The sequence below is a fragment of the Mesocricetus auratus genome, unplaced genomic scaffold (assembly GCF_017639785.1).
Source record: "Mesocricetus auratus isolate SY011 unplaced genomic scaffold, BCM_Maur_2.0 Super-Scaffold_100676, whole genome shotgun sequence".
Taxonomy (NCBI): domain Eukaryota; kingdom Metazoa; phylum Chordata; class Mammalia; order Rodentia; family Cricetidae; genus Mesocricetus; species Mesocricetus auratus.
The window spans coordinates 183,942,649-183,963,768 of NW_024429266.1; the positions used below are offsets into that span (position 1 = coordinate 183,942,649).

The 21,120-nt window shown below is 45.9% G+C and overlaps 1 protein-coding gene across 1 annotated transcript in view; it reads left to right on the top strand.

Moving 5' to 3' along the window:
• Vwf (von Willebrand factor) overlaps positions 1-21,120 on the top strand; it is a 140,405-nt gene that overhangs the window by 9,652 nt on the left and 109,633 nt on the right. The window contains exons 4-6 of the mRNA XM_040737568.1: positions 4,227-4,329; positions 4,977-5,185; positions 12,775-12,899. Coding sequence (XP_040593502.1) covers positions 4,227-4,329; positions 4,977-5,185; positions 12,775-12,899 — 437 coding nt within the window. The remainder of the gene's footprint in view (positions 1-4,226; positions 4,330-4,976; positions 5,186-12,774; positions 12,900-21,120) is intronic.

The window sequence follows — 21,120 nt, forward strand, 5'->3', positions numbered from 1 at the left end:
TGGCTGAGTGCCTCACTGATGTCTGAGAGTGAGCCCAGGACTCGAGCTTCCTGTATGCTTCAGATGCAGCAGGATGTCTCCTATTCCTACCAATGGGGTGAAGGTTGACTCCTCATGGCTCACTGAGTTCCAGGCCAGCTGAGAGCCTGGCTGGTCCATCTTTCTTCTTGGGTGGACACACAGCCCCTCCTTTCTCAGCAGTGCTAGGAAGTGCTACCTTGGAGGTTTGTAGGGTGTGGAGTTCCCTTTTGGGGCCAGTGGACTCTTTGAGCAACCTGCTTCTCTATGGCTGCACAGTATCCGCAGCAGGGAAAGGAGGTGAATGAAATGGAAGGAATTTAGCGTTCCAGATGGCAATGTTGGTTTGCTGAACCCACTGCACTGAGAGATCCTAGTTTGGTGGCTTTGTTTTGTAAGAGAACAGGAGATTGGGATCAGAAAACCTGCATGTTCTGTTCCAGGTGAATAGTTTAAACTAACCATTCTTAGTGCCCCCAGAGGACAACTGGCAGTGTCTGGGTACATTTTGGAGGATCATATCTGGGGTACACATTAGTGGGTGGAGCCAGGATGCTGCTACTTATTCTGCCATTAGCAGTGGGCCCTGCCGCAAAGTATCCAGCCTCTCGGGTCAATAGTGGTGAGATGGTGAAATCAGAGCACATATTTAAGCCTCAGTTTCTCCAACTGTAAAACGGCATCTATTTTCCCCAGGCCTGGTGGTACATGCATACAATCCCAATACTTGGAAGGGTGAGGTGACCTTGGGTTCAAGCCTAGCTTTGCTAAATAGTGAGATTCTGTCTCTGAAAAGAAACAAGAGAGGAAGGAAGGAAGAGAGAGAGGGAGGAAGGAAGGAAGAAGGGAAGGAAGGAGCCAGTTCAGGTCACTGTTGTTCATACTGAGTTGTAAGCCATGGGCTGTAGCTAGCATTTACAAAGAATAGCGAGTGTCAGAAAACTTCAGAGTGAGTGGCACAGAAGAGAGTAAAAACAGAAACGCTGTCCCGGGTCATGAAGAAAGTGTGTTTTGATGGGAGACGGATGAGCCACTTGTTCAGGTGGCCTCTCAGGTCCTCCCCACTCTCGGGGTGTCCTTCAAACGTCTCAGATCCCCTGGCCACTCCTGCAGGGGGTGTGGGCCCACTGCCCTGATGCTTCTTCCCCTTCAGGGTTAGGAGTTCTCCACAGTTCTGCCTTCACTGAAGGTCCAGGGATAAACCCACCCTGAGCCTACGTTGCTCATTTCCACTTGTCTCTGGTTGCCATAACTTAAACTGTCCACTCCAGGACCCCAAATTGTAGCGGCAGGTGAAGATCCTGGGCCACCAGCTCTGCCATGCTCACATCAGTCCACCTCGTCACTGCTGCTCCCTGGACTTCCTGGTTCTGGTGTTTCCTATGAGGAAGTCCTTCAAATGTTCTGTGATGAAGGGTGGGTGACTCTCAGGGTCACAGCTTTCCTTACACGAAGTCAGTTTGTCCCCTCCTGTCACTTTTGGTGTAAGGTAACTTTGAGACAGCTGGCCCACTCCTCTTTTTGTTTAGACACAGTCATGCTGTGTAGCTCAGGTTGGCCCGGACCTTGGGATCCATCCTGTTCTACCCTCACCGGAGCATGGCACTACACTCCTTACTTTATCTTGATTTTGCTTCTATTTTCCTCAGACTTTCTCTGTACGTCAAACTGACCCCATCTTCATCCTTTTCTTCCTTCTCCTCACTGCTGAGTGCTCCCTCATTCTTCATCCTTCTCTTGGGAAGGGTGGGAGCTCTCCTGCTCCCCGACATGGCTCCCGGGTCCTTCTTGTGTGGTCTTCTTCTGATGCTGCATTCTGGGCTCGCACAGCCTTGTAGGCAGTGACACTGACCTCTGAGCTTTCTGTGGCATCTTTGAAAGCAAGGAAGAATTGTTGGTTCAGAACTGTGTGGCCACGACGCCTCCCCGCCTCCCCACGTGCCCAGGGGCTTCCTGTGCATTTTCTGGCACCACTGCTGCAGCTTCCCTGGCTCACGAGTTCCCAGCCACCTTCTCTGAACTCCCGGAGGAGGGAGAGTCTGCAAGATGCAACAGCCCACAGGGAGTCCTTACCTCTTCCTGGGAGGAAGGTGCCTTTTACACCTGGTGGGGTTTCCTAGGAGACAGAGGCAGAGGATCTTTGTCCACAGGCACCAGGGGGTTGGGGAATGTGAGGGAAGCACAGACCAATAAGGAGACAAGTTGAAGGTCTTCAGGATCACGCGCATCTGGAGTGAAGGAGACAAAGTGGTCCTTGCCCTCATTGCTGGCTCTGCTGGCGTGCGGTGTGGTGGCTTTGGATCTACAGTAAATGCCTAGGGATAGGAATGACTCTTGAGAGGGCTAGCACACTGGAGCTTCATGCTGTCTGTCTTTTAAAAGTCATTTTAGCATGGGCGTTTCCCAGCATGCAGAAAAGCTAAAGTAATTGGATATCCATGCACTTACCACTGAAATTCTACCATGACTGTTTTATCTGTCACCTACCGTCCTGGATTGTCATTGACTTAAGGTTAACTCCTGCTGCCAGAGACTACTCACTCTTTAGAGCTATTCTCAGACTGAAGAGACGGCTTTGCAGTTAAGAGCCCATACTGTGCTTGCAGAGGACATGTGCGTACCCCACCCCCCCAACTCTCACACATACATGTAATTTTTAAAAAAATCCTAAAATAATCTGTTCTCAGTAGAAGTACAGAGCAGGCAAGACCTTCATCTTAGAAATGTGTGACCAGGCTGAATGAGGATGCTCGAGAGATTGGAGCTGACTGTGTTTTCTAATCGAGCATCATCTGGTAAAACAATGGCTGAGCAGAGGCGGCCAAGACACAGAACTCAGGGATGAGTGCATTCAGTGATTGCCTTGTGGACATAAAGTAGCTACTGGCTGTTTAGGGATCTTCTTCCTCCCTCCCTCCCTCGCTCCTCTCTCCCTCCCTCCCTCCCCCTCCCTCCCTCCCTCCCTCCTTCTTTCCCTCATCTCTCTCTCACTTTCCTGAATCATCTTTTACTTGTTTACGTACTCACATGTGCATGTGTGGAGGTTAGAGGATGTCTTGTGGGAATCAGTTCTTTTCTTCTGCCCCACATGGGTCCTGGGGTCCATCACAGACTGTCCCGCTGAGCTGTTTCTATAGCGCTCCTATTTTCTCAGAAGGTCTGATGGACATCCTAGTTTCTGCTTGGTAACGTTTTGGTTTGGTCTGTTGAGCCTGGCATAGAAGCTCAGTTCAAACTGATGGCCCCTTACGCGTTGTCTAATGAGTCCATCTCATCGTGGCAGTGTTGCTGTGAGGTTCTGCAGAGTGAGGCCTCTTCAGGGCGTGAAGGGCTCTGCCTTTAGCTCTCTTCATCAGCAGATCTCAGCCCAACAGACCTCCCCAAGACTTCTTTGGGCGTGGCTCCACAGGTTCCTTAGCTACTTCTTTGCTGAGGAGCTAGAGGCCACAGCCTCCATCCGTCTAGGAGAAGGTGAAGATGTATTCACTCATTCCCAAGGCTGTCTTCCACCTGGTTTCTATGCCCTGTTCTCTCTAAGTCTTCTTGTCTTCTCTGGCTTCCCTTCATAATTTCCTCAGATTTCTGTCTCCAGACTCAGGTTCTCTATTTTCCCTTCTGCTTGCTTTATCTCCTACACAGCCTGTTATCTCTGAACACCAATGGCCCAACACTGTGCTTCTTACAGACTAACTCTGGACTACTAAGTTTTGAGAATGCTGGGGAAAATGCCAGACCATTGACAGAGACCATTTTACAGGTGTTTGGTCATACAAATATCGTTAATAGTGGATATCAGTAATTTTTTAAGTCTCTGTTAAAGTTCCTCCATACTCTTTAAATTTCTCACAGAAAACCATGTGCAGTTAAACAGTGGAACCCAAGTCCCCATTTTAGACAAACATCACTTAGATTGCTTGAAGTCGCCTAAGATGACAATACCAACAGCTCACACTACTTGTATTTATGGTCTTATTTTAACACCAAGGTGACAAACTCCCAGAAGGATATGGTGATGCCTATGGAGTCCCCCGAGGGCTATAGATCCAGCCCGTAGCACTTTCAGATAAATAGTGAGATGAGGTAGTGGGCTTTTCAGAGGTTTTTGTTGCTCTTTTGTTGAGTCTTTTGGGAGTAGTTTTTCATGGAAATTATAGAGGTAATAGTAACACATTTAGTAATTTTGAGGGATACTTTTTTTTTGCTTTCAGTGAACTACCAGGATGGCAAGAGAGTGAGCCTGTCTGTGTATCTTGGGGAGTTTTTTGACATCCATTTGTTTGCCAATGGCACCGTAATTCAGGGGGACCAAAGGTAAGTCAGAAACTCAGGGTGTACAGTTGGAAAGGACCCCAGAGTCCTTCTCACACATTCTTCACTCCATCCTAATTTAAATGTTGAAAATGGGGCCCAGAGACTGATTCAGACCTCCTGAATGTGGGTGTCAATGAGGAGGCCTAGGTAACCTATGGGGTCTTGGGTAGTATTTATCCCTGGTGTACAAATGGACTTTGTGTGCCCATCCCACAATGAGGGATGCTCTCTCAGCCTAGACTCTTGGGGGAGGCTCAGGCCCTGCCCTGGATGAAATGACAGACTCTGGAGATCCTCCATGGGGGGGCCTCACCCTCCCTGGGGATAAAGTGGGAGTTGGGTGGGAGGCAGGGGCCCTGGTGGGGAGTGGGGGAGGAGGGGAGGGAGAGGGAGCTGGGATTGACATGTGAAGCAAGTTTGTTTCTAACTTAAATAATAAAAAAGGAAGAAAAAAAAAAACCAAAAACAAAAACAAAATGAAAATGGAGCCCAGAGACAGGGATTATATGTGCAAGGTTGGCTGAGGGCTAGGTCTCTGGGCTAGGGCCTTGATCACTGTGTATCACTGTCTGAAACCTGTAACTTGGAGTTGGGTAGGAAGGTTGGCTAGATCCAGAAGCCCAATGAACTCACCCTTTGCCCTCCAGCATCACCATGCCCTACGCCGCCAAAGGACTCTACCTAGAAACTGAGGCTGGATACTACAAGCTTTCCAGTGAGGCCTACGGTTTTGTGGCCAGAATCGATGGTGATGGCAACTTCCAAGTCCTGATGTCAGATAGACACTTCAACAAGACCTGTGGGCTTTGTGGTGACTTTAACATCTTTGCTGAAGATGACTTTAGGACGCAGGAAGGTAAGCTATTGTTTGAAGCATCTAGAACTTTCAACATGGTAATTCCATGTCTGTTGTCTTCTGTTCCTAATCCATTGATTCTGTGCTTCATAATTTTGGATTTTGAGCTCATCTTTAGAAGGGCTTTGGGTTAAAATTTCAATCTGCAATGAATTATGTCTCTTTCCCTCTCTCTCCTTTCTCTCCCATTTTAATTTTTTTGAGACAGGGCTTCTCAGTGTAGCCCTGGCTGTCCTGGAACTCACTCTGTAGACCAGACTGGCCTCAAACCCAGAGATTTGACTGCTTCATCCTTCTGAGTGCATCACCAGTGCCTAGCGGAATTATTGACTCTTAATAAAAGCACATATCTGAATCTCAAGCCCACGAGATGCTTTCCCCTTACTTCATGTTTCCAGGGGAGTCCTTTCTTCCCTCCTATCCTGAGTCTGGGTCAAGGAAACAAACTTCTATTTTTCTATTTTTCAGAGTTGGTTGTTTTTCTTGTCATATTTCTCACTGAGAGCATCCTTCAAGGATGACAGGGTCTAGTCCATCCCCCATATCATGCAAGTTCAAAACTCTCCTCTGGGAAGATGGCGGCCCTCAGTCTAGTACTAGGACTTGTCTGGTTCCCAGTTTATCCTTACTGTTCTTCCTCTTCTCCTCCCCTCATTTTTCTTTCTCCATCTTGGGATTTTGTCTGCTTTTTATGAAGTTATTTGTGGTGTCAGTAGAATGTTTGTCCATTGTAGTAGGGTAGCTCAGACTCTTCCAATCTACTTTATTGGAAAAGGAGGTCCCAGTCCTCAGATAGCTTTATTTCTTATTGTAGGACACACACACACACACACACACACACACACACACACACACACACACACACACCCTATATATGCGTATGTAAATAAATACACATGCATTTACATATAAAATTCATGCTATGGAAAAGAAAGTGGAATTTGTTGACAAAAGTCAAGTTTCTGTGATATTTTTGGAACTATCCCCAGAAAGAGATTTATTCAGTTCACTTCTCAGTTCAGACCCAATACTATTTGTCCCCAAACAAAGGTAGCCTTGTTTCTGATTTCCAAGAGTCCTATCAGCTTGCTTTGTTTCTTGATCTCTGAGATTCTTTTCCTTTAAATAATATTTGTAATTCCGTGTATTGGATACCCTTCTGCTTCACTTTACAGTTATCCATAAGGTTTCACACTACACAAAATCAGGGCTGAAAAGGACTTTTAAAAATTAATTTATTTTTTACATTCCAATCCCAGTTCCCCCTCCCTCCTCTCCTCCTGTTCCTCCCACTTCCCCTGCCATCCCACCTCCCTTCTGCTCCTTGGAGAGGGTAAGGCCTCCTCTATGAAGTCTACTAAGTCTGTCCCATCATCTCCTTGAGGTAGGATCAAGACACCTCCCCACCCTCACACTCCCGTGAGCAAGGTATCTCTCTATACAGAATGGGCTCCACAAAGTTAGTTTGTGCATTAGAGTTAAATCTTGTAGTCACTGCCAATGGCCTCAAATATTGTCCCAGCTGCACCATTGTCACCTATATTAAGGGAGCCTAGTTCAGTCTTATGCAGGTTTCCCATCTGTCAGACCTGAGTCAGCTGATTCTGTGGGTTTCCCCATCATGGTCTTGACTCCTTTGTTCATATTATCGCTCCTCCCTCACTTAAGTTGTACTCCAGGAGCTCAGTCCAATGGTTAGTTGTGGATTTCTGCATCTGCATCCATCTGTTTCCTGAAGAGGATTCTAGTTTCTCTTGGCTGTGGATTATAGGCTGGGTATCTTTTGCTTTATGTCTGGTATTTATTTTTACAAGTGAGTACATACTATAGCTGTCTTTCTGAGTCTGGGTTACCTCACTCAGGATGTTTTTCTCTAGTTCTGTCCATTTGTCTGCAAATTTTAGGATGTCATTGATTCTTACTGTTGAATAGTACTCCATTGGGTAAATGTACCACATTTTCTTTATCTATTCTTTGGTTGTGGGGCATCTAGGTTGTTTCCAAGTTCTGGATATTATGAATAATGTTGTTATGAACTTAGTTGAGCAAATATCCCTGTGGTGTGAATGTGCTTCCTTTGGGTATATGCCACAAAGTGGTATTGCAGGGTCTTGATGTAGGTTGATTCCCAATTGTCTGAGAAATTGCCCTACTGATTTCCACAGCATTGCATAAGTTTGTGCTGCGCCCGCACTACAAACAACTCCAAGGTATCAGGAAAAGAGAGACAAGACGTCCAGCTGTTTGTCCTAATAGAATGCATGTGCTGCCTTTATTGCCAGGAGAGAGTGTGTGTGTGTCTTCATTGCAAGTGCTAAGAGGTCTCTCCCTTGTAGGAGGGAGGAGCTTTTTATACAGGTTTACAGCACAGTGGAAAAAACCCCAGGTAGAAGAGATCCTTGTTTTCCTCCTGCTGGATGTTGATGTCAGAGGGTCAAGGCCAGGGCAGTAAGCCAGGACTAGAAAACAGAAAGAACTTGGACTGGAAAACAAGTTGCACTTGTAGGCTGACCAGCAACTCACAGAGACCCCATGGGGCTGGGGCCCAACAAGTTTGTACTCCCACTAGCAATGGAGGAGTGTTCCCCTTTCTCCATGTCCTCTCCAGCATAAGCTGTCATCAGGGTTTTTGATCTTAGCCATTCTGATGGGGGGGCTAAGATGGTATCTCAGAGTTGTTTTGATTTGCATTTCCCTGATTAATAAGGATGTTGAGCATTTCCTTAAGTGTCTTTCTGTCATTTGAGATTGTTCTGTTGAGAATTCTCTATTTAGGTCTGTACCCCATTTTTTAATTGGATTATTTGGTAGTTTGATGTCTAGTTTCTTGAGTTCTTTGTATATTTTGGAGATCAGTCCTCTGTCAGATGTGGGGTTGGTGAAGATCTTTTCCCATTCTGTAGGGAGCTGTTTTGTCTTGTTGACTGTGTTCTTTGCTTTACAGAAGCTTCTCTGGAGGTTCCATTTATTAACTGTTGCTCTCAGTGTCTGTGCTACTGGTGTTCTATTTAGGAAGTGGTCTCCTGTGCCTATGTGTTCAAGGGTATTTCCCACTTCCTCTTCTATGAGGTTCAGTGTGGATGGATTTATATTAAGGTCTTTGATTCATTTGGACTTAAGTTTTGTACATGGAGATAGATATAAATCTATTATACCACACCATTTGTTGAATATGCTTTCTTTTTTCCATTTTTAGCTTCTTTGTCAAAAATTAGGTGTTAATAGGTGGGTGGATTGATATCAGGGTCTTCGATTTGATTCCATTCATCCACCTGTCTGTTTTGTATGCCAAAATCAAGCTGTTTTCATTACTGTAGCTCTTTAGTAGAGCTTGAAGTCAAAGATGATGAGGTCCCCAGTTGATCCTTTATTGTACATGATTGTTTTGGCTATCCTTGGTTTTTTTGTTTTTCCATATGAAGTTGAGTATTGTTCTTTCAGGGTCTATGAAGAATTGTGCTGGGATTTTGATGGGGATTGCATTGAATCTGTAGATTACTTTTGGTAGGATTGCTACTTTTACTATGTTGATCCTACCTACCCAAGAGCATGGGAGATCCTTCCATTTTCTGATATCTTCTTTAATTTCTTTCTTTAAAGACTTAAAGTTCTTGTCATACAAGCCTTTCACATGTTTGGTTAGATACTCCAAGATATTTTATATTATTGGTGGCTATTGTGAAGGGTGATGTTTCTCTGATTTCTTTCTTAGCCCATTTGTCATCTGAATATAGGAGGGCTATTGATTTTTCTTCAATTAATCTTGTATCCCACTACTTTAATGAAGGTGTTTATCAGCTGTAGGTGTTCCCTGGTATAATTTTTGGGGTCACTTACGTAAACTATCATATCATCAGCAAATAGTAAGAGTTTGACTTCTTCTTTTCCAATTTGTATCCCCTTGATCTCCTTTTGTTGTCTTATTGTTCTAGCTAAAACTTAGAGGACTATATTGACTAAATATGGAGAGAGTGGACAGCCTTGTCTTGTTCCTTATTTCAGTGGAATTGCTTTGAGTTTCTGTCTATTTAGTTTGATGTTGGCTGTTGAGTTACTGTATATTGCTATTATTATGTCTAACTGTGTTCCTTATATCCCTATTCTCTCCAAGACCTTTATCAGGAAGGGGTGTTGAATTTTGTTAAAGGATTTTTTCAGCATCTGATGAGATGATCATGTGTTTTTTTTTCTTTCAGTATGTTCATATGGTGGATTACACTGACAGATTTTTATATGTTGAACCATCCTTGCCTCTTTGGGATGAATCCTACTTGGTCATGGTGGATGATTTTTCTTAAGTATTTTTGGATTCAGTTTGCCAGCATTTTATTGAGTATTTTTGCATCTATGTTCATGAGGGAAATTTGTCTGTAATTCTCTTTCTTAGTTGTGTCTTTGGGTGGTTTGGGTACCAGGGTAACTGTAGCTTCATAAAAAGAGTTTGGCAATGTTTCTTCTGTTTCTATTGTATGAAATAATTTAGGAGTATTTGTATTAGTTCTTCTTTGAACATTTGGTAGAATTTAAAAAAGACTTTGAAGTCACCTAGTGTAACTTTTCTTGCACAAATAAGGAATTAGATGCTCAGAGTGAAGGGAGGATCCCCAGTCTCACACACTAGCAGGAGGAACTTCCCATCTACATGAGAGTTGTTCTCTACTTCTTCCTTAAGAGGTCATGTGAGTGTCTGAGTACCAAAGAGCTCCCATCACAGTATTCAGTACACAGTGGTACCATACAAATATCAATTCTCTCTGATGGGCTATCCTGGTCTATTAGTTTCCTCTGGTTTCCAAGAAGTTACCACAAGCCAGGTGGCTTCAGGCAACAGAAACTTCCTGTTTCAGAGTCCTGGAGGGCAGGGTCCTGAGTCAAAGCCTCAGCAGGGCAGTGCTCCTCTGCATGCTCTAGGAGAAGACCTGTTCCTTAGCTCTCCAGTTGCTGCTGCATCCCTTAACCTGCAGCGGTGTCATTCTGCTGTCTCCCCGATGTGTGCCTGCATCTGATTTTCCTCTACTTGTCCTATAAGGACACACGTGGCTGTACATAGGACCCACCCAGGTAACCCCAGAGAAGTGCCCCCTCCCAAGACCTTTAGCTGAATCGCTTAATTAGCTGTATAATATGTAGAGAATATTTTAAAAAATGAACATGTCATTGAAGAGGAATTTCTTTTCTGTTCATCAAACCCTAGATGCCAACGGATTTTAAAGGCCTTCCTTCTCTTTCCATAGACACAGTTTATTGAATTCTCATCTGCACTCCTTGGCCTTGAAACACCCCTCCAAGCTTGGCTATGTAAGAGATTGCTCATCTCAGCAGTACAAAACAAATAGAGAGAGAAGCTATCATAATCTTCTGCAAGGCCATCAGGCAGTGCCTTTGTTCCAGGCTGTGAAGGTCTTTGAGTCTCCTATGGCAGCCAACAACAACACAACTGCTACCTGGGCATTGAGGATGAGAACCTGGAAGACGCAGTGACAAGGGGTCTTAGGACTCATGTCACATCCTTACCTTCCTTCCACACAGATATTCTGAGCATCCAGAATGCACTGTATCAGACGGCAGAGCTACACACATAGCCACGCTCTTAATTAAGGGTTGAATACTAGCCCAAAGGTCACAGACAGTGCAAAGGAACCCAAAGAAAGGCCAGAGCTCTTCTGGAGAGTTGCCCGGCATGCTGAATGGGGAAGGCAGGAGAGCTGGTTCAGAAAGGTTGGTCGTTCTCTGGCTCTATCTCCAGGAGTGACTAGAGACAGTCAGAATGGTAGGAATGTGTTGCTGTGCTTGTCTTTGTGACAAAATATCTGAAACTAACAAGTAAGAGAAGGAAGAATTTGTTTTGGGCCCACAGTTTCAGAGATTTCAGTCCGTGGTTCCATTAACTCAGGGCCTTGTGACAAGGGGGAGCACCATGGTAAATGGTTGGGGTATTTCCTGGGGATCTAGAGAGAGGCTCTGAGGGCATCTCCAGTGTTCTGGGTCCTGGGCAGCCTGAATGCTGGGTGGCGCTGCTCATTGGGAATGTGTGGTAGACCAGCCTGCTCACTTCATGTCAGACAGAAAGCAGAGAGAAGGAACACAGGGATGAGTCTGGGCAAGTACATGCTCTAAGTGACTTCTCCAATTAGTCTAAGCTTTCATCTCACAAAGTTTCTAGAATCTGCCCTGTAAACAGACATTTCCTTTTCCTACAGCCTATGCCCAAATAACCACTGAGAGGCTTAATATAAATTATAAATGCTCGGCCAACAGCTCAGGCTTGTTACTAACTAGCTCTTGCATTTTAATTTAACCCATATTCCTTATTTACACTCTGCCATGTGGTGGTACCTTTATTAACATGACACATTCATCTCCTGCTCCCTCTGCATCTGCTAGAGACCCCTCTCACTCTGCCCTTCTTCCTCCCAGAATTCTCTCTGTGTCAGGCTGTCTAGCCCAATCTCTTCCTGCCCAGCTATGGGTCAATCAGCTATTTTACTAACCAATGAGAGTAATTCACATTCACAGTGTACAGAGGATTATTCCATAGAACTCCCCCAAATAGTACCAATATTTAGGACCAAGCCTTGAACACATGACCTGGGGGGGGTGGGCATTTTATACTGGAACCATGACAAAGGAAGAGGAGAACGGTCCATATAGAGGGGGGAGGCATTCCAAGGCATGGAGAAGTGAGGCTGGATGGCCTCATCTGCTTCATCTTTCTTTTAAAACACTTTAAATATTGTATTCACTCAAGCACTGTTTTTGAGATTTGGGTCATTTCCTCCGCCCCTTCCCCCACTAGCTCCTTTTGTGTGTCCCTCCCACCCCTTCCTCCTATGACTTCTTCATTGTTACACACACGTGCACATGTACCTGAGCCCATTTAGTATTGTTCCTACGTGCATTTGTTTAGGGCTGACCTCTTGTGGCTGACCAGCCCATCAGGGGTCTCATTCCTAGAGAAGACTGATCCTCCCTTTCTCATCAGCCGTTAATTGCCTCTAGCTCTTCATCTAGGGGTGGGGCCTTGTCAGATTTTCCCCATCTTTGTTGGCATGTCACTGGTGTTGTCACTGTGCTGGTCTTGTTCAGGCAACCATATTTTGGCGTTTCATGGTTGCAGCTTCTCTGTCATATATAGAAGACACCATCTCATAACAGACTCCCTGGGCCTCTGGCTCTTATACTCGTTCTGCTCCTCTTTTGGGAGGTTCTCTGAGCCTTATGTGCAGGGGTTGTGTTGTAGAGGCATCAGCTGGGATTGAGCACGCCATGGTCAGCTGTCCTCTACATTTAGACCTGTTGTGGATTTCTGTAACGACCTCTATCTTCTGCACACAAAAGCTTCTCTGGCAACACCTCCATCTTCTTTTATGTCACCTCCTTCGTTGTATCTGTCCCGCTCACCTTGGCTCATCGACTCCCTAAGCACTTGCTGCGTCCCACTGCCCGTGCACTGTGGTGTCGTGCTGAGCACTGTATGGAATGCCTGTGGTCCAAATGCAGGAGTTTGATTCAACTGGCTGATAGTTTTCATGCCACTTCTGGAATAGGCTTAACTGAAGCATGATTTTTTTGGAAACGTTTCTCTGTAGGGGCTTTGACCTCAGACCCCTATGACTTTGCCAACTCCTGGGCCCTGAGCGGCGAAGAGCAGCGGTGTAAACGGGCATCTCCTCCTAGCGGCCACTGCAACAGTTCCTCTGGGGACATGCAGAAGGTGGGTATGTCTGGCCTGGACGTGGTCTGGATGGTGTGTAGCTCCTGGAATTAAGTAAGGGACTTGGGCTCATGGTGTCTTTCTCTCTTCAGGGTTGGGTGGGAAATGGGTCTCTCTGTTCAATATGGGGTCCTCATGGGTCTTTTTAAATTGAAAACTTATTTTGGCTAGAATTTTGTCTAATTCTAATGTTTTCCTTGACCTCATTTCTTTAAAAATGGATGGGTATGGTCAGCATCTCCACTCCTTCGTGTAGCAATAACAAAATATACAATGCCAGACGATGGAAATTATTATAGTCCTGGAAGCTGGGAATTCCAGGATGAAAGTTCTAGTGTCTGTTATCCGATATGGGTGCTCCTGCTGTGTCAATCTTATATTGACTAAATGGGGAAAAAAGGCTGCCTGCATTATTCTTCCTAAAGAAAGGTTAATCACATCCCTCTAACTGTGAAAGAATTGCCTACATCACTCTATCTCCAAAAGGGTTACCCACACCATTCTACCTGCAAACAGATGCCTACATCCCTCTACCTGCAGGCTCTTGTACTCTTCCTCCTTCAAGAGTTAGACCTGACATGATTCTTTATGATCCCTTTTAGTTCTTAGATTCTTTATTGTGTCTGTGTTGTGTCAAAATATAGTAGTTAATAGGTCTCAAAAATGTTCAGTGTGTGTGGGACATATACTTTAGGTGGTAGCTAGGGATTTAATGATCTCCCCAAGAATAACCCAGAATTCTTCACTGGTAGAAGCCAGATTCACCCAAATCTGCACATTAGTAAATGAACCCACCTCTCCAATGTTAGAAACACCAACATCGATAGACACTCACACACCAATTTAGCGCGGAAAAGCTTCATTAGTAGCTGATTACTCATCTAATGAATCTGTTATTTTCACAAAACGCCTTGAACCGCTGAACCAGGAGCATATCAGCCTCAGGAGAATATCCTGGGCAGATGCCAAATGTAGTGACCTAAACTCTTAAATAGACAACATCCAACTCATAAACAAACACATTCCAAGAGCCTTTTCTCCTTGCATTTCCAGTGATTCAGTGGTGCTAGGCCCTCTGGGTAGTCACCTGGCATATGGTCAGGGCTTCTAACAAGGCACACTGAGCTCCAGCTCCAAGAGGAGTGTACTTTGTGCAGAAGTGGGGCTTCCTCTTCCTCCTGGCTTGAAATGTCTGATGTTTGCCCTTGACAAGCTGAACCCTTGAGATCCTCTCACTTGTGGTTGGGTGTACTGGTCAGTTTTTATCAAGGACACAAACTAGAGTCACCTAGAGAAGGACACCTTGATTGACAAATCACCTCCATGATATTGACCTGTGGGCTTGCTTATGGGGCATTTTCTTGATTAATAGTTGTTATGGGAGGATTCAGCCCCTGTGAATAGTGGTGCCATCCCCTAGGCAGATGGTCCTGGATTGTATAAGCACTCAAGATGAGCACATCCAAAAAAGTGAGCTGGTAAGCAGTGTTCCTCCATCATCTCCCGCCTCCAGGTTTCTGCCCTGACTTTCCTTGAAGCTGGACTGTAACCTGTAACCTAAAATAAACCCTTTCCTCCCCATGTTGCTCTTGGTTATCACAGAAACAGAGAAGCAAAGAATCGGGCATTGCGCTAATGGATGGATTTGAGTCGGCCTTTCCTTCTCTGACACTCAGTAGCCACGCGTGTGAAACAGGTTTAGGATAGGACCTGCCAGGACCATTGAAAGGACTAAGAGAAAGGTCACTTGCATGAGTGTTAACTCCAGTAGTGCTCAACTGTATGTGTGATGATGTTGTTGATGACAATGATGTAACATCTGGCATTCTCCTGTGGTCTTGTGTGTCCCACAGGAGTGAGATGCTTTGGGAGTCGGGGTGGGGAGCATAGCCCCAGCAAATACAGCACCTTAGGCTTAAGATCCCAAACTATTTTTGTTTTTTCCCCTCTTCCCAGTTATAATTGGTTTCTTTTTGGGTAGTTGAGCAAACCCCACAGAGGTTAGAAGGACTCTGAGATGCCCAGCACATTGATACATCCAAATAGGCAAGTGGTGACAGAGGCCAGACCTTTCTCTAGTGAATCTCAGCCACTCAGACACATTTCAAACGAAATTCATTCAAGGTACTGTGCAAGAGAGATTTTTCTAAATTTTTTCCCTTTGTATTTCTCAACCTAGAGTTCGGTTGGCGGCTGGTGGCTCTCCCTCTCCCTTCCTTCAAGGCGGGGCTGAAAGCAACCGGTCCTACAGAGCTTATTTTGTTTGTCTTGACTTTGCAAACACGGTTGGCACACAGCAAGGGTTTGACAGATGGTCCCCACCCTCAGAGTACCAAGGAATAATCCCACTTATGTGGCCTTAGTGGAAGGCGCAGACGGACTTTCCCTGGAGAGAACCCGTTAAGGGTGAGTTGAGGGAAAGACTGGGTGCTTTGTTCCAGGAAGACAAAGGTGCCTGTAGAAGCAGCTTTGCCCGTCTCTGCGGACACCGTTTTAAGGCTCCCGGGTGCCTTAGCATCCTTGCTAACCAGTGTCCTGGGAACAGCTTAAGAAATTGAGCCCTTGGTTCTTCGTTCAGAACTGAGGCTCCAAACACACCTGACCTCCCTGAGGCCTGACCCCCTGTTCAAGCCCAGCGCTCTTGTTTCAGATTGTTTACCGAGAGAGCTATACTCAGCCCTTAGCCAATCAGAATGTGTTTGTCCACAGTCGGGGCTCCCTCATTGGCTGGGATGTGCAGTGACTCATCTCCTGGGAGGTGATTAATGTGGTCTGTTTGAACTGGTCTGTCTTTTTACTCCCGCTGGGCCCCAGCCTCAGAAATTGGGTCTGGCAACTGGGCATCTGTCACCAGCGATTGCCCTTTGGATCAAGGGCCAGTTGAAATCATAGAATGTTCTGTGAGAGGCTGCACTGACCTACAACTCTTTTGGGTAGCTGCCGGGATCTGTCACTTCTGTCTCTCCTGCTTTTGGTCTTTTCAAAGCCGAGCTTAAGCTTAAGTCAGCTCTTACAGAGAGCCTGATCATATTACTTATACCTTGGGGAAGAACATTGTACCAACAAATCCAGTGCCTCTCTCTGCTGGAACTGATAATGGCTTGTTGGATTGTATGCACGTTTGGAAATTTTATTTTATTTTTTCCAGCTGAGTCTGGAGCCCAAGCCTTAAATGCTCAGATAAGTGGCACTCATTTGTTCACAGCTATTGCACAATGCACATTTTAGAAATCCTTAGCCTTTCTCCTTCTGTAAAATTCAGTTGGAGGGGGCATGGGGGAAGGGCTGAATGTCATAAAGGGATGGTGGTCTTGGTGCTGTGTCTTGTCTGTAGTTTGGAGTCCAAAGCCCTATAGGACTGCTGTTAGCCCACAGAATGGCCGTGCTAGCTGTGAAAAACACAACCCCTTCCCAAGATAATCTCCTGTCACCTGATAGAGACCCACCATAGTGAACATGACTACTGCACATCATACAACACACAGATACCCGGGTGATGACAATGCCTACCATGTAAGTACCACTCGGGTATTGCTACCCTGCAGCACTGCACTTGGTGGCTTTGGTCTGGCCTGGGGGATCCAGTCACTATAGGCATCATCACCACCCTCAGGTCACATTCCCTGGTGTCACAAGACTAGCCTCTGCCTTTGGGGCTGCTGTCAAGAGTGTGAGGACACTTCAGTGCTTGGCATCAAGAGATTTTCATATAATTCCTAAGAGCTGGTCTTCAAGATGACCCATTGTTAATGAGAAGCCTGAGTGTGCTGGTTTTCACTTGACCCACTGCAGGGGCATAATCCAGTGGCAGCAGGGGATGATCCAATGGCAGTAACTTCCTCAGATAGGGCAGGAGCAGAAGAAATGTATTTTCATCAATGTTAGGAATCTCAGGTTCACAAACACTCAAGAGTTGGATGAGATTCTCAAAGACGCCTACTCGTCCTCTTACCCACTGCATAAAGGTTCTCTGAAACAATCCCCAGATGGGCAGGGTATGCTCTCATCTTGATTTTGGGAGTCAAGGCCTTGGAAGAATCTTTCTGGCTGTCCTGCACAGCTCAGCTCTAGCCAACTCCCCAGCTTCCTGAAAGAGCACTCCTTATGTTTTATGGTTATGTGAAGACTCTGGGTGTCCGTCAATGTCTGTGAATACTGGAGTTTCAGGATCCTTCCAGTCCAGATGATCAGGGTTGATGTGCGAGCCCCCACCCCACAGCACTTCAGTCTACTCCCTAACAGCTCTGGAGTTTCCACTTTTCTTTCACATCGAGTGTTTCTTACAAGAACGCGTGACGTTTTTCTATGCTGTTGATGTCTTGCCTTTTCACCGTCTCCCATCCCATAGAACATTCTTCCTCTCCTCCCAGACAGCATGACTTTCATTCACCTGTTACATTGTTGTCCACAGGAAATCACCTATCTTATGGGCTAATATTTGTAAAACTGATGTCGCCCTTGAATAACCATAGCACATCTCTTGAAATCCCAGAGAAGCTCATGAAGTACTATCCATCCTGATGGCTACAAAGCAACTCACTCTTCATGTCCTCATGACAGAATGTTTATTTGTAAAGGGTGTATTGTCACTTTTTGCTGTATCTGCTCAGATGGAGCCGGATGGGGAGCTGACAGGTGTGTGTATGTGTGAGAGGGTGATTTAGTCAAGACGTTTGGTTTGGAGTAGGCTCTTGGCAATTGGGAACAGCCATTCTTTTTCTTGGCAGGGATTCAAAGTTGTTAATTTAAAAAAACATATTTGACGTGTATAGGTGTTTTGCCTGCATGTATGTTGGTATACCACTTTCATGACTGGTGCCTAATGAGGCCAGTTGTCAGATCTGCTGGAACTGGAGTCACAGTCGGTTGTGAGCTATCATGTGGGTGCTGAATGGGAAAACTGAATCTGGGCCCTTTGGAAGGTCTTAACTGATAGCCATCTCTCCAACTCCAGTTCAGACCGAGTTGTACAGAGAGAATTTGGCCCATAGAAGTCAGCAAACTCAAGGAGCCAAGTGTAGGTTAGCAACAGCTGTGAGGTGGTTTTATAGACAGGGTGCCTACTCCTTGTGCCTTATTTCAATGGGTTTGAAAACATACATTTCCCCTTGGCAACATGACATCTTTTTTGAGTCTTTCCTGAGTCACCAAAAGGCTAAGTGAGGAGTGAGGACTTACACAAGGAACACACAGGGCCAGGAAGGAGTCATGGGCTCACTCCCTTCTTCATGTCCTCCCATGGGTTCCTTTCCTGCCCTGCCTCTCTGTGCCCCATATAAGAGGACTTCCTCTACTGGAAACTCAGGTAAGAGAACCCTTTCCTTTACGTCGGATGTGTCCACCTAGGGACAACTTAGGAGAAGAACCAAGTGGCTGTGGTGACAGTGACATCCTTGGTGATTGTCTGTGATGGTCTAGCCTTATTGCAGAGTCTCAGCAGCTGCTATGAGTTTTCAAAGATTTCCTTCGGGTTGGCTGACACTTTGACAAACCCTAACACAACAACGTCTGAAACAAAATGCACTAATTCTGCATTCATGTGTGCCATGTCTGTGGATTCAACCAACTGCAGACAAATTGTTCTGAACACATGGGGGTTTTCCTTAAACGATATGCTATGACAACTATTCCCCAGCACTTATATCATAGTAAGTAGTACTAGTCATTTAGATGGTGTTTAAAATGTATTGAAAGTTTGTGTTCCATGAGGGACCTAGAATTCATGGATTTTGATATGAGAGGAGAGTCCTAGAAGCAGTACCCTGTGGACACTGACGGATAAGTGTATTTCTCAAGAGTTTCCTTTCCTCTGTCCTCTCCCCAATGAGGACCAGAACGGGCAAGGAATGGGATAGTACCCTTTAGTACACACTCACTGAAATGTTGGTATGGTGTGGGCAATGCTGAAACTGTATCAGGCAGAGATCCCAGGACCAGACACAAGAGAAATTAACTCACCATGAAGGAGAGCAGCAGCACTGTTGGGGTCAGTAGGTGACAAGTTGCCTGATGGATGGTGACAGGGCAGCTCAGGTGATTGACTCCTGGCACAGAGCTGCTAATTTTTCTTGCTATGAGTGGGGTGTGTAGACTGGTTCGGATGGGATTGTTTATTCAAGAGCTTGGGCAGATTTCTGAACTGCAAACCAGGGAATAAACAACAGTTCCTAGAGGGAAGCTGCCCCTCCCACTGACCCCTGTGCAAGGCCGATTGAGTGATCATGGAGAGCTTGGAATGTTGCAGGTTCAGAGCCTGATTGTACTTTATCTTGGGCTATCTTCATCTCTCTAAATAGCCATTTCTTGTCCACCTCTTACATCCTTGTGACTGACACACAAAACCTTTGGAATGTATTTACTTAGTAGATCGTCAGCTTCTACCATCCAAAAGGCTAGGAGTGTTGGCAGAACATCTGAGGTCTACAGCAGAGATTTCCTCGCTTGCTTTAATCCCCTTACCTAATGTTTCACCAGTGGATTTGAAAAGGCCCTTATTGTATGGCTTTCTTTGTTCTGTTACTATAATAACAGTTTGGTGAAATGGTTACCACACTGGAACATGGAATTTGAAGTAACCGGAATCTGTTCCTGGGCCATGACCACTCGTATTTGGCTTCAGAGTAAACTTTCTTGTCCCCTCTGGAGTTAGAATTATGTTTCTTACACTGACAATGCCCGGCTCTTCTCCCAGCTGACAGGCTCGCACTGATCCTGGAGAACTGCTCATGCTCCCAAGAGGCCCCGGGCAGAGTGAGAAGGGCCAGGTTGGCCTCTGTGGACACTGGCAGTTCTGCTGTGTTCTGTCTAGTCACCCTGCTTACCATGAGCATCCCATGCAACTATTTTAAGGAGAGGAACCTCCAGGAGCCCCCTCAATATGAACCAGGCTCAAGATCTGAATCTTGACCATGAGTTAGAAGCCTGGCATGTGGATAAGAACATCTGGGCAGCCAGAAGTTATAAATAGAATCAGTTACCTCCCTCACCACATTCAATCCCTGTTAGCTGACCAATGAGAAACTGTGCTCTGCCCTGAGTGAATTCTTGAACCCACCGCTTTGGACCAGTTCAGGCTCTAGGCGCCCCCACACCTCCTCCAGGGGCAGCAGCCTCGTGGCACCCACTCTGGAGCTGGAAAGATCAGGGCCAGGCGAACAACTTGCACTTTATCCGTTATTCCCCCTTTCTTTATTCACTTCAGACCCAGGAATGCTCATGCCCCGCCCCCTTCTCCTTTGTCAGCTGTTTGAGATGAAACAATAGCATAACTTCAGACCTCTGGACCTCTGGCTCTTGCTTTTCCTCCTGCGGAGCCTTCACAGCCCCTGGGGAGATACTCTTGCTTTCTCTCCCTTCCCCTAGATGGGGCCTAACTTCCCCAGGGAAGAGGCCTGGTCTCCTCTGATGAACTGAAAATGGGATTAAGATGGGCCACAATTGGGTCTGTACACTCGCCCGGGAGGGTGAAGTCATGGATTGACGGAGCTGGGGCTGCAGGGCTCTGCCAGTTTCTGACACCACCGGCAGGAGATGAAACAAGACAGAGGCGGCTGGTGCCGGGCCCTGGAGCCAGGAGATGCTGGAAGTGCAAATTAGCTGACCCTTATTTTGTGTCTCTGCCAGAATGGTTTAGCAGAGAGCCAAAGTGAAGCCTTCGCAGACAACTGACGAGTCTAATGGTTGAGAGGACACCCAGCCATCTCAGCATGAGCACATTTGGTTTTGTTTTTCGGCAACTCCCTGCAGTCAGTGTTGCTGCCTGGGTAGGTCCAGCCATGAGTGACATTTAAGGCAACAATGGCTTGTAGTCAGTGGGCTTCTCTCTCACGTGCAGCTCAGGGCAGGACGTGCAGGGCCAGGCCAGAATCCCCTGCTGTTGGCATCCAGGGTCCTTCTGTCTCATCTCTCCTGCTTCTGTCCTTCTGTTAATCCCAATGGTGAGAATAAGACCACTACCACAGTAACAGCCTAATTTGAAGCAAGCTTGATTTTTATTGGGGTGTACCCAAGAGCTGGCCAGAGACTGCCTCCTAAGTCGGGTTAAAGAGAGCAGCCCCGAATCCACCTCTTGGGTCCCTTTTAAGGAGTAAAATCACAACTAGTTTTACAGAAGGGAGACTAATGGCAGTAATAAGGAAATAATAATTAAAAATCTTTAAAAAATCTGGTCACTCATCACGTGATTAGGGATAGGGTAGGGCTGCCCAGGGATGGGAAGGGT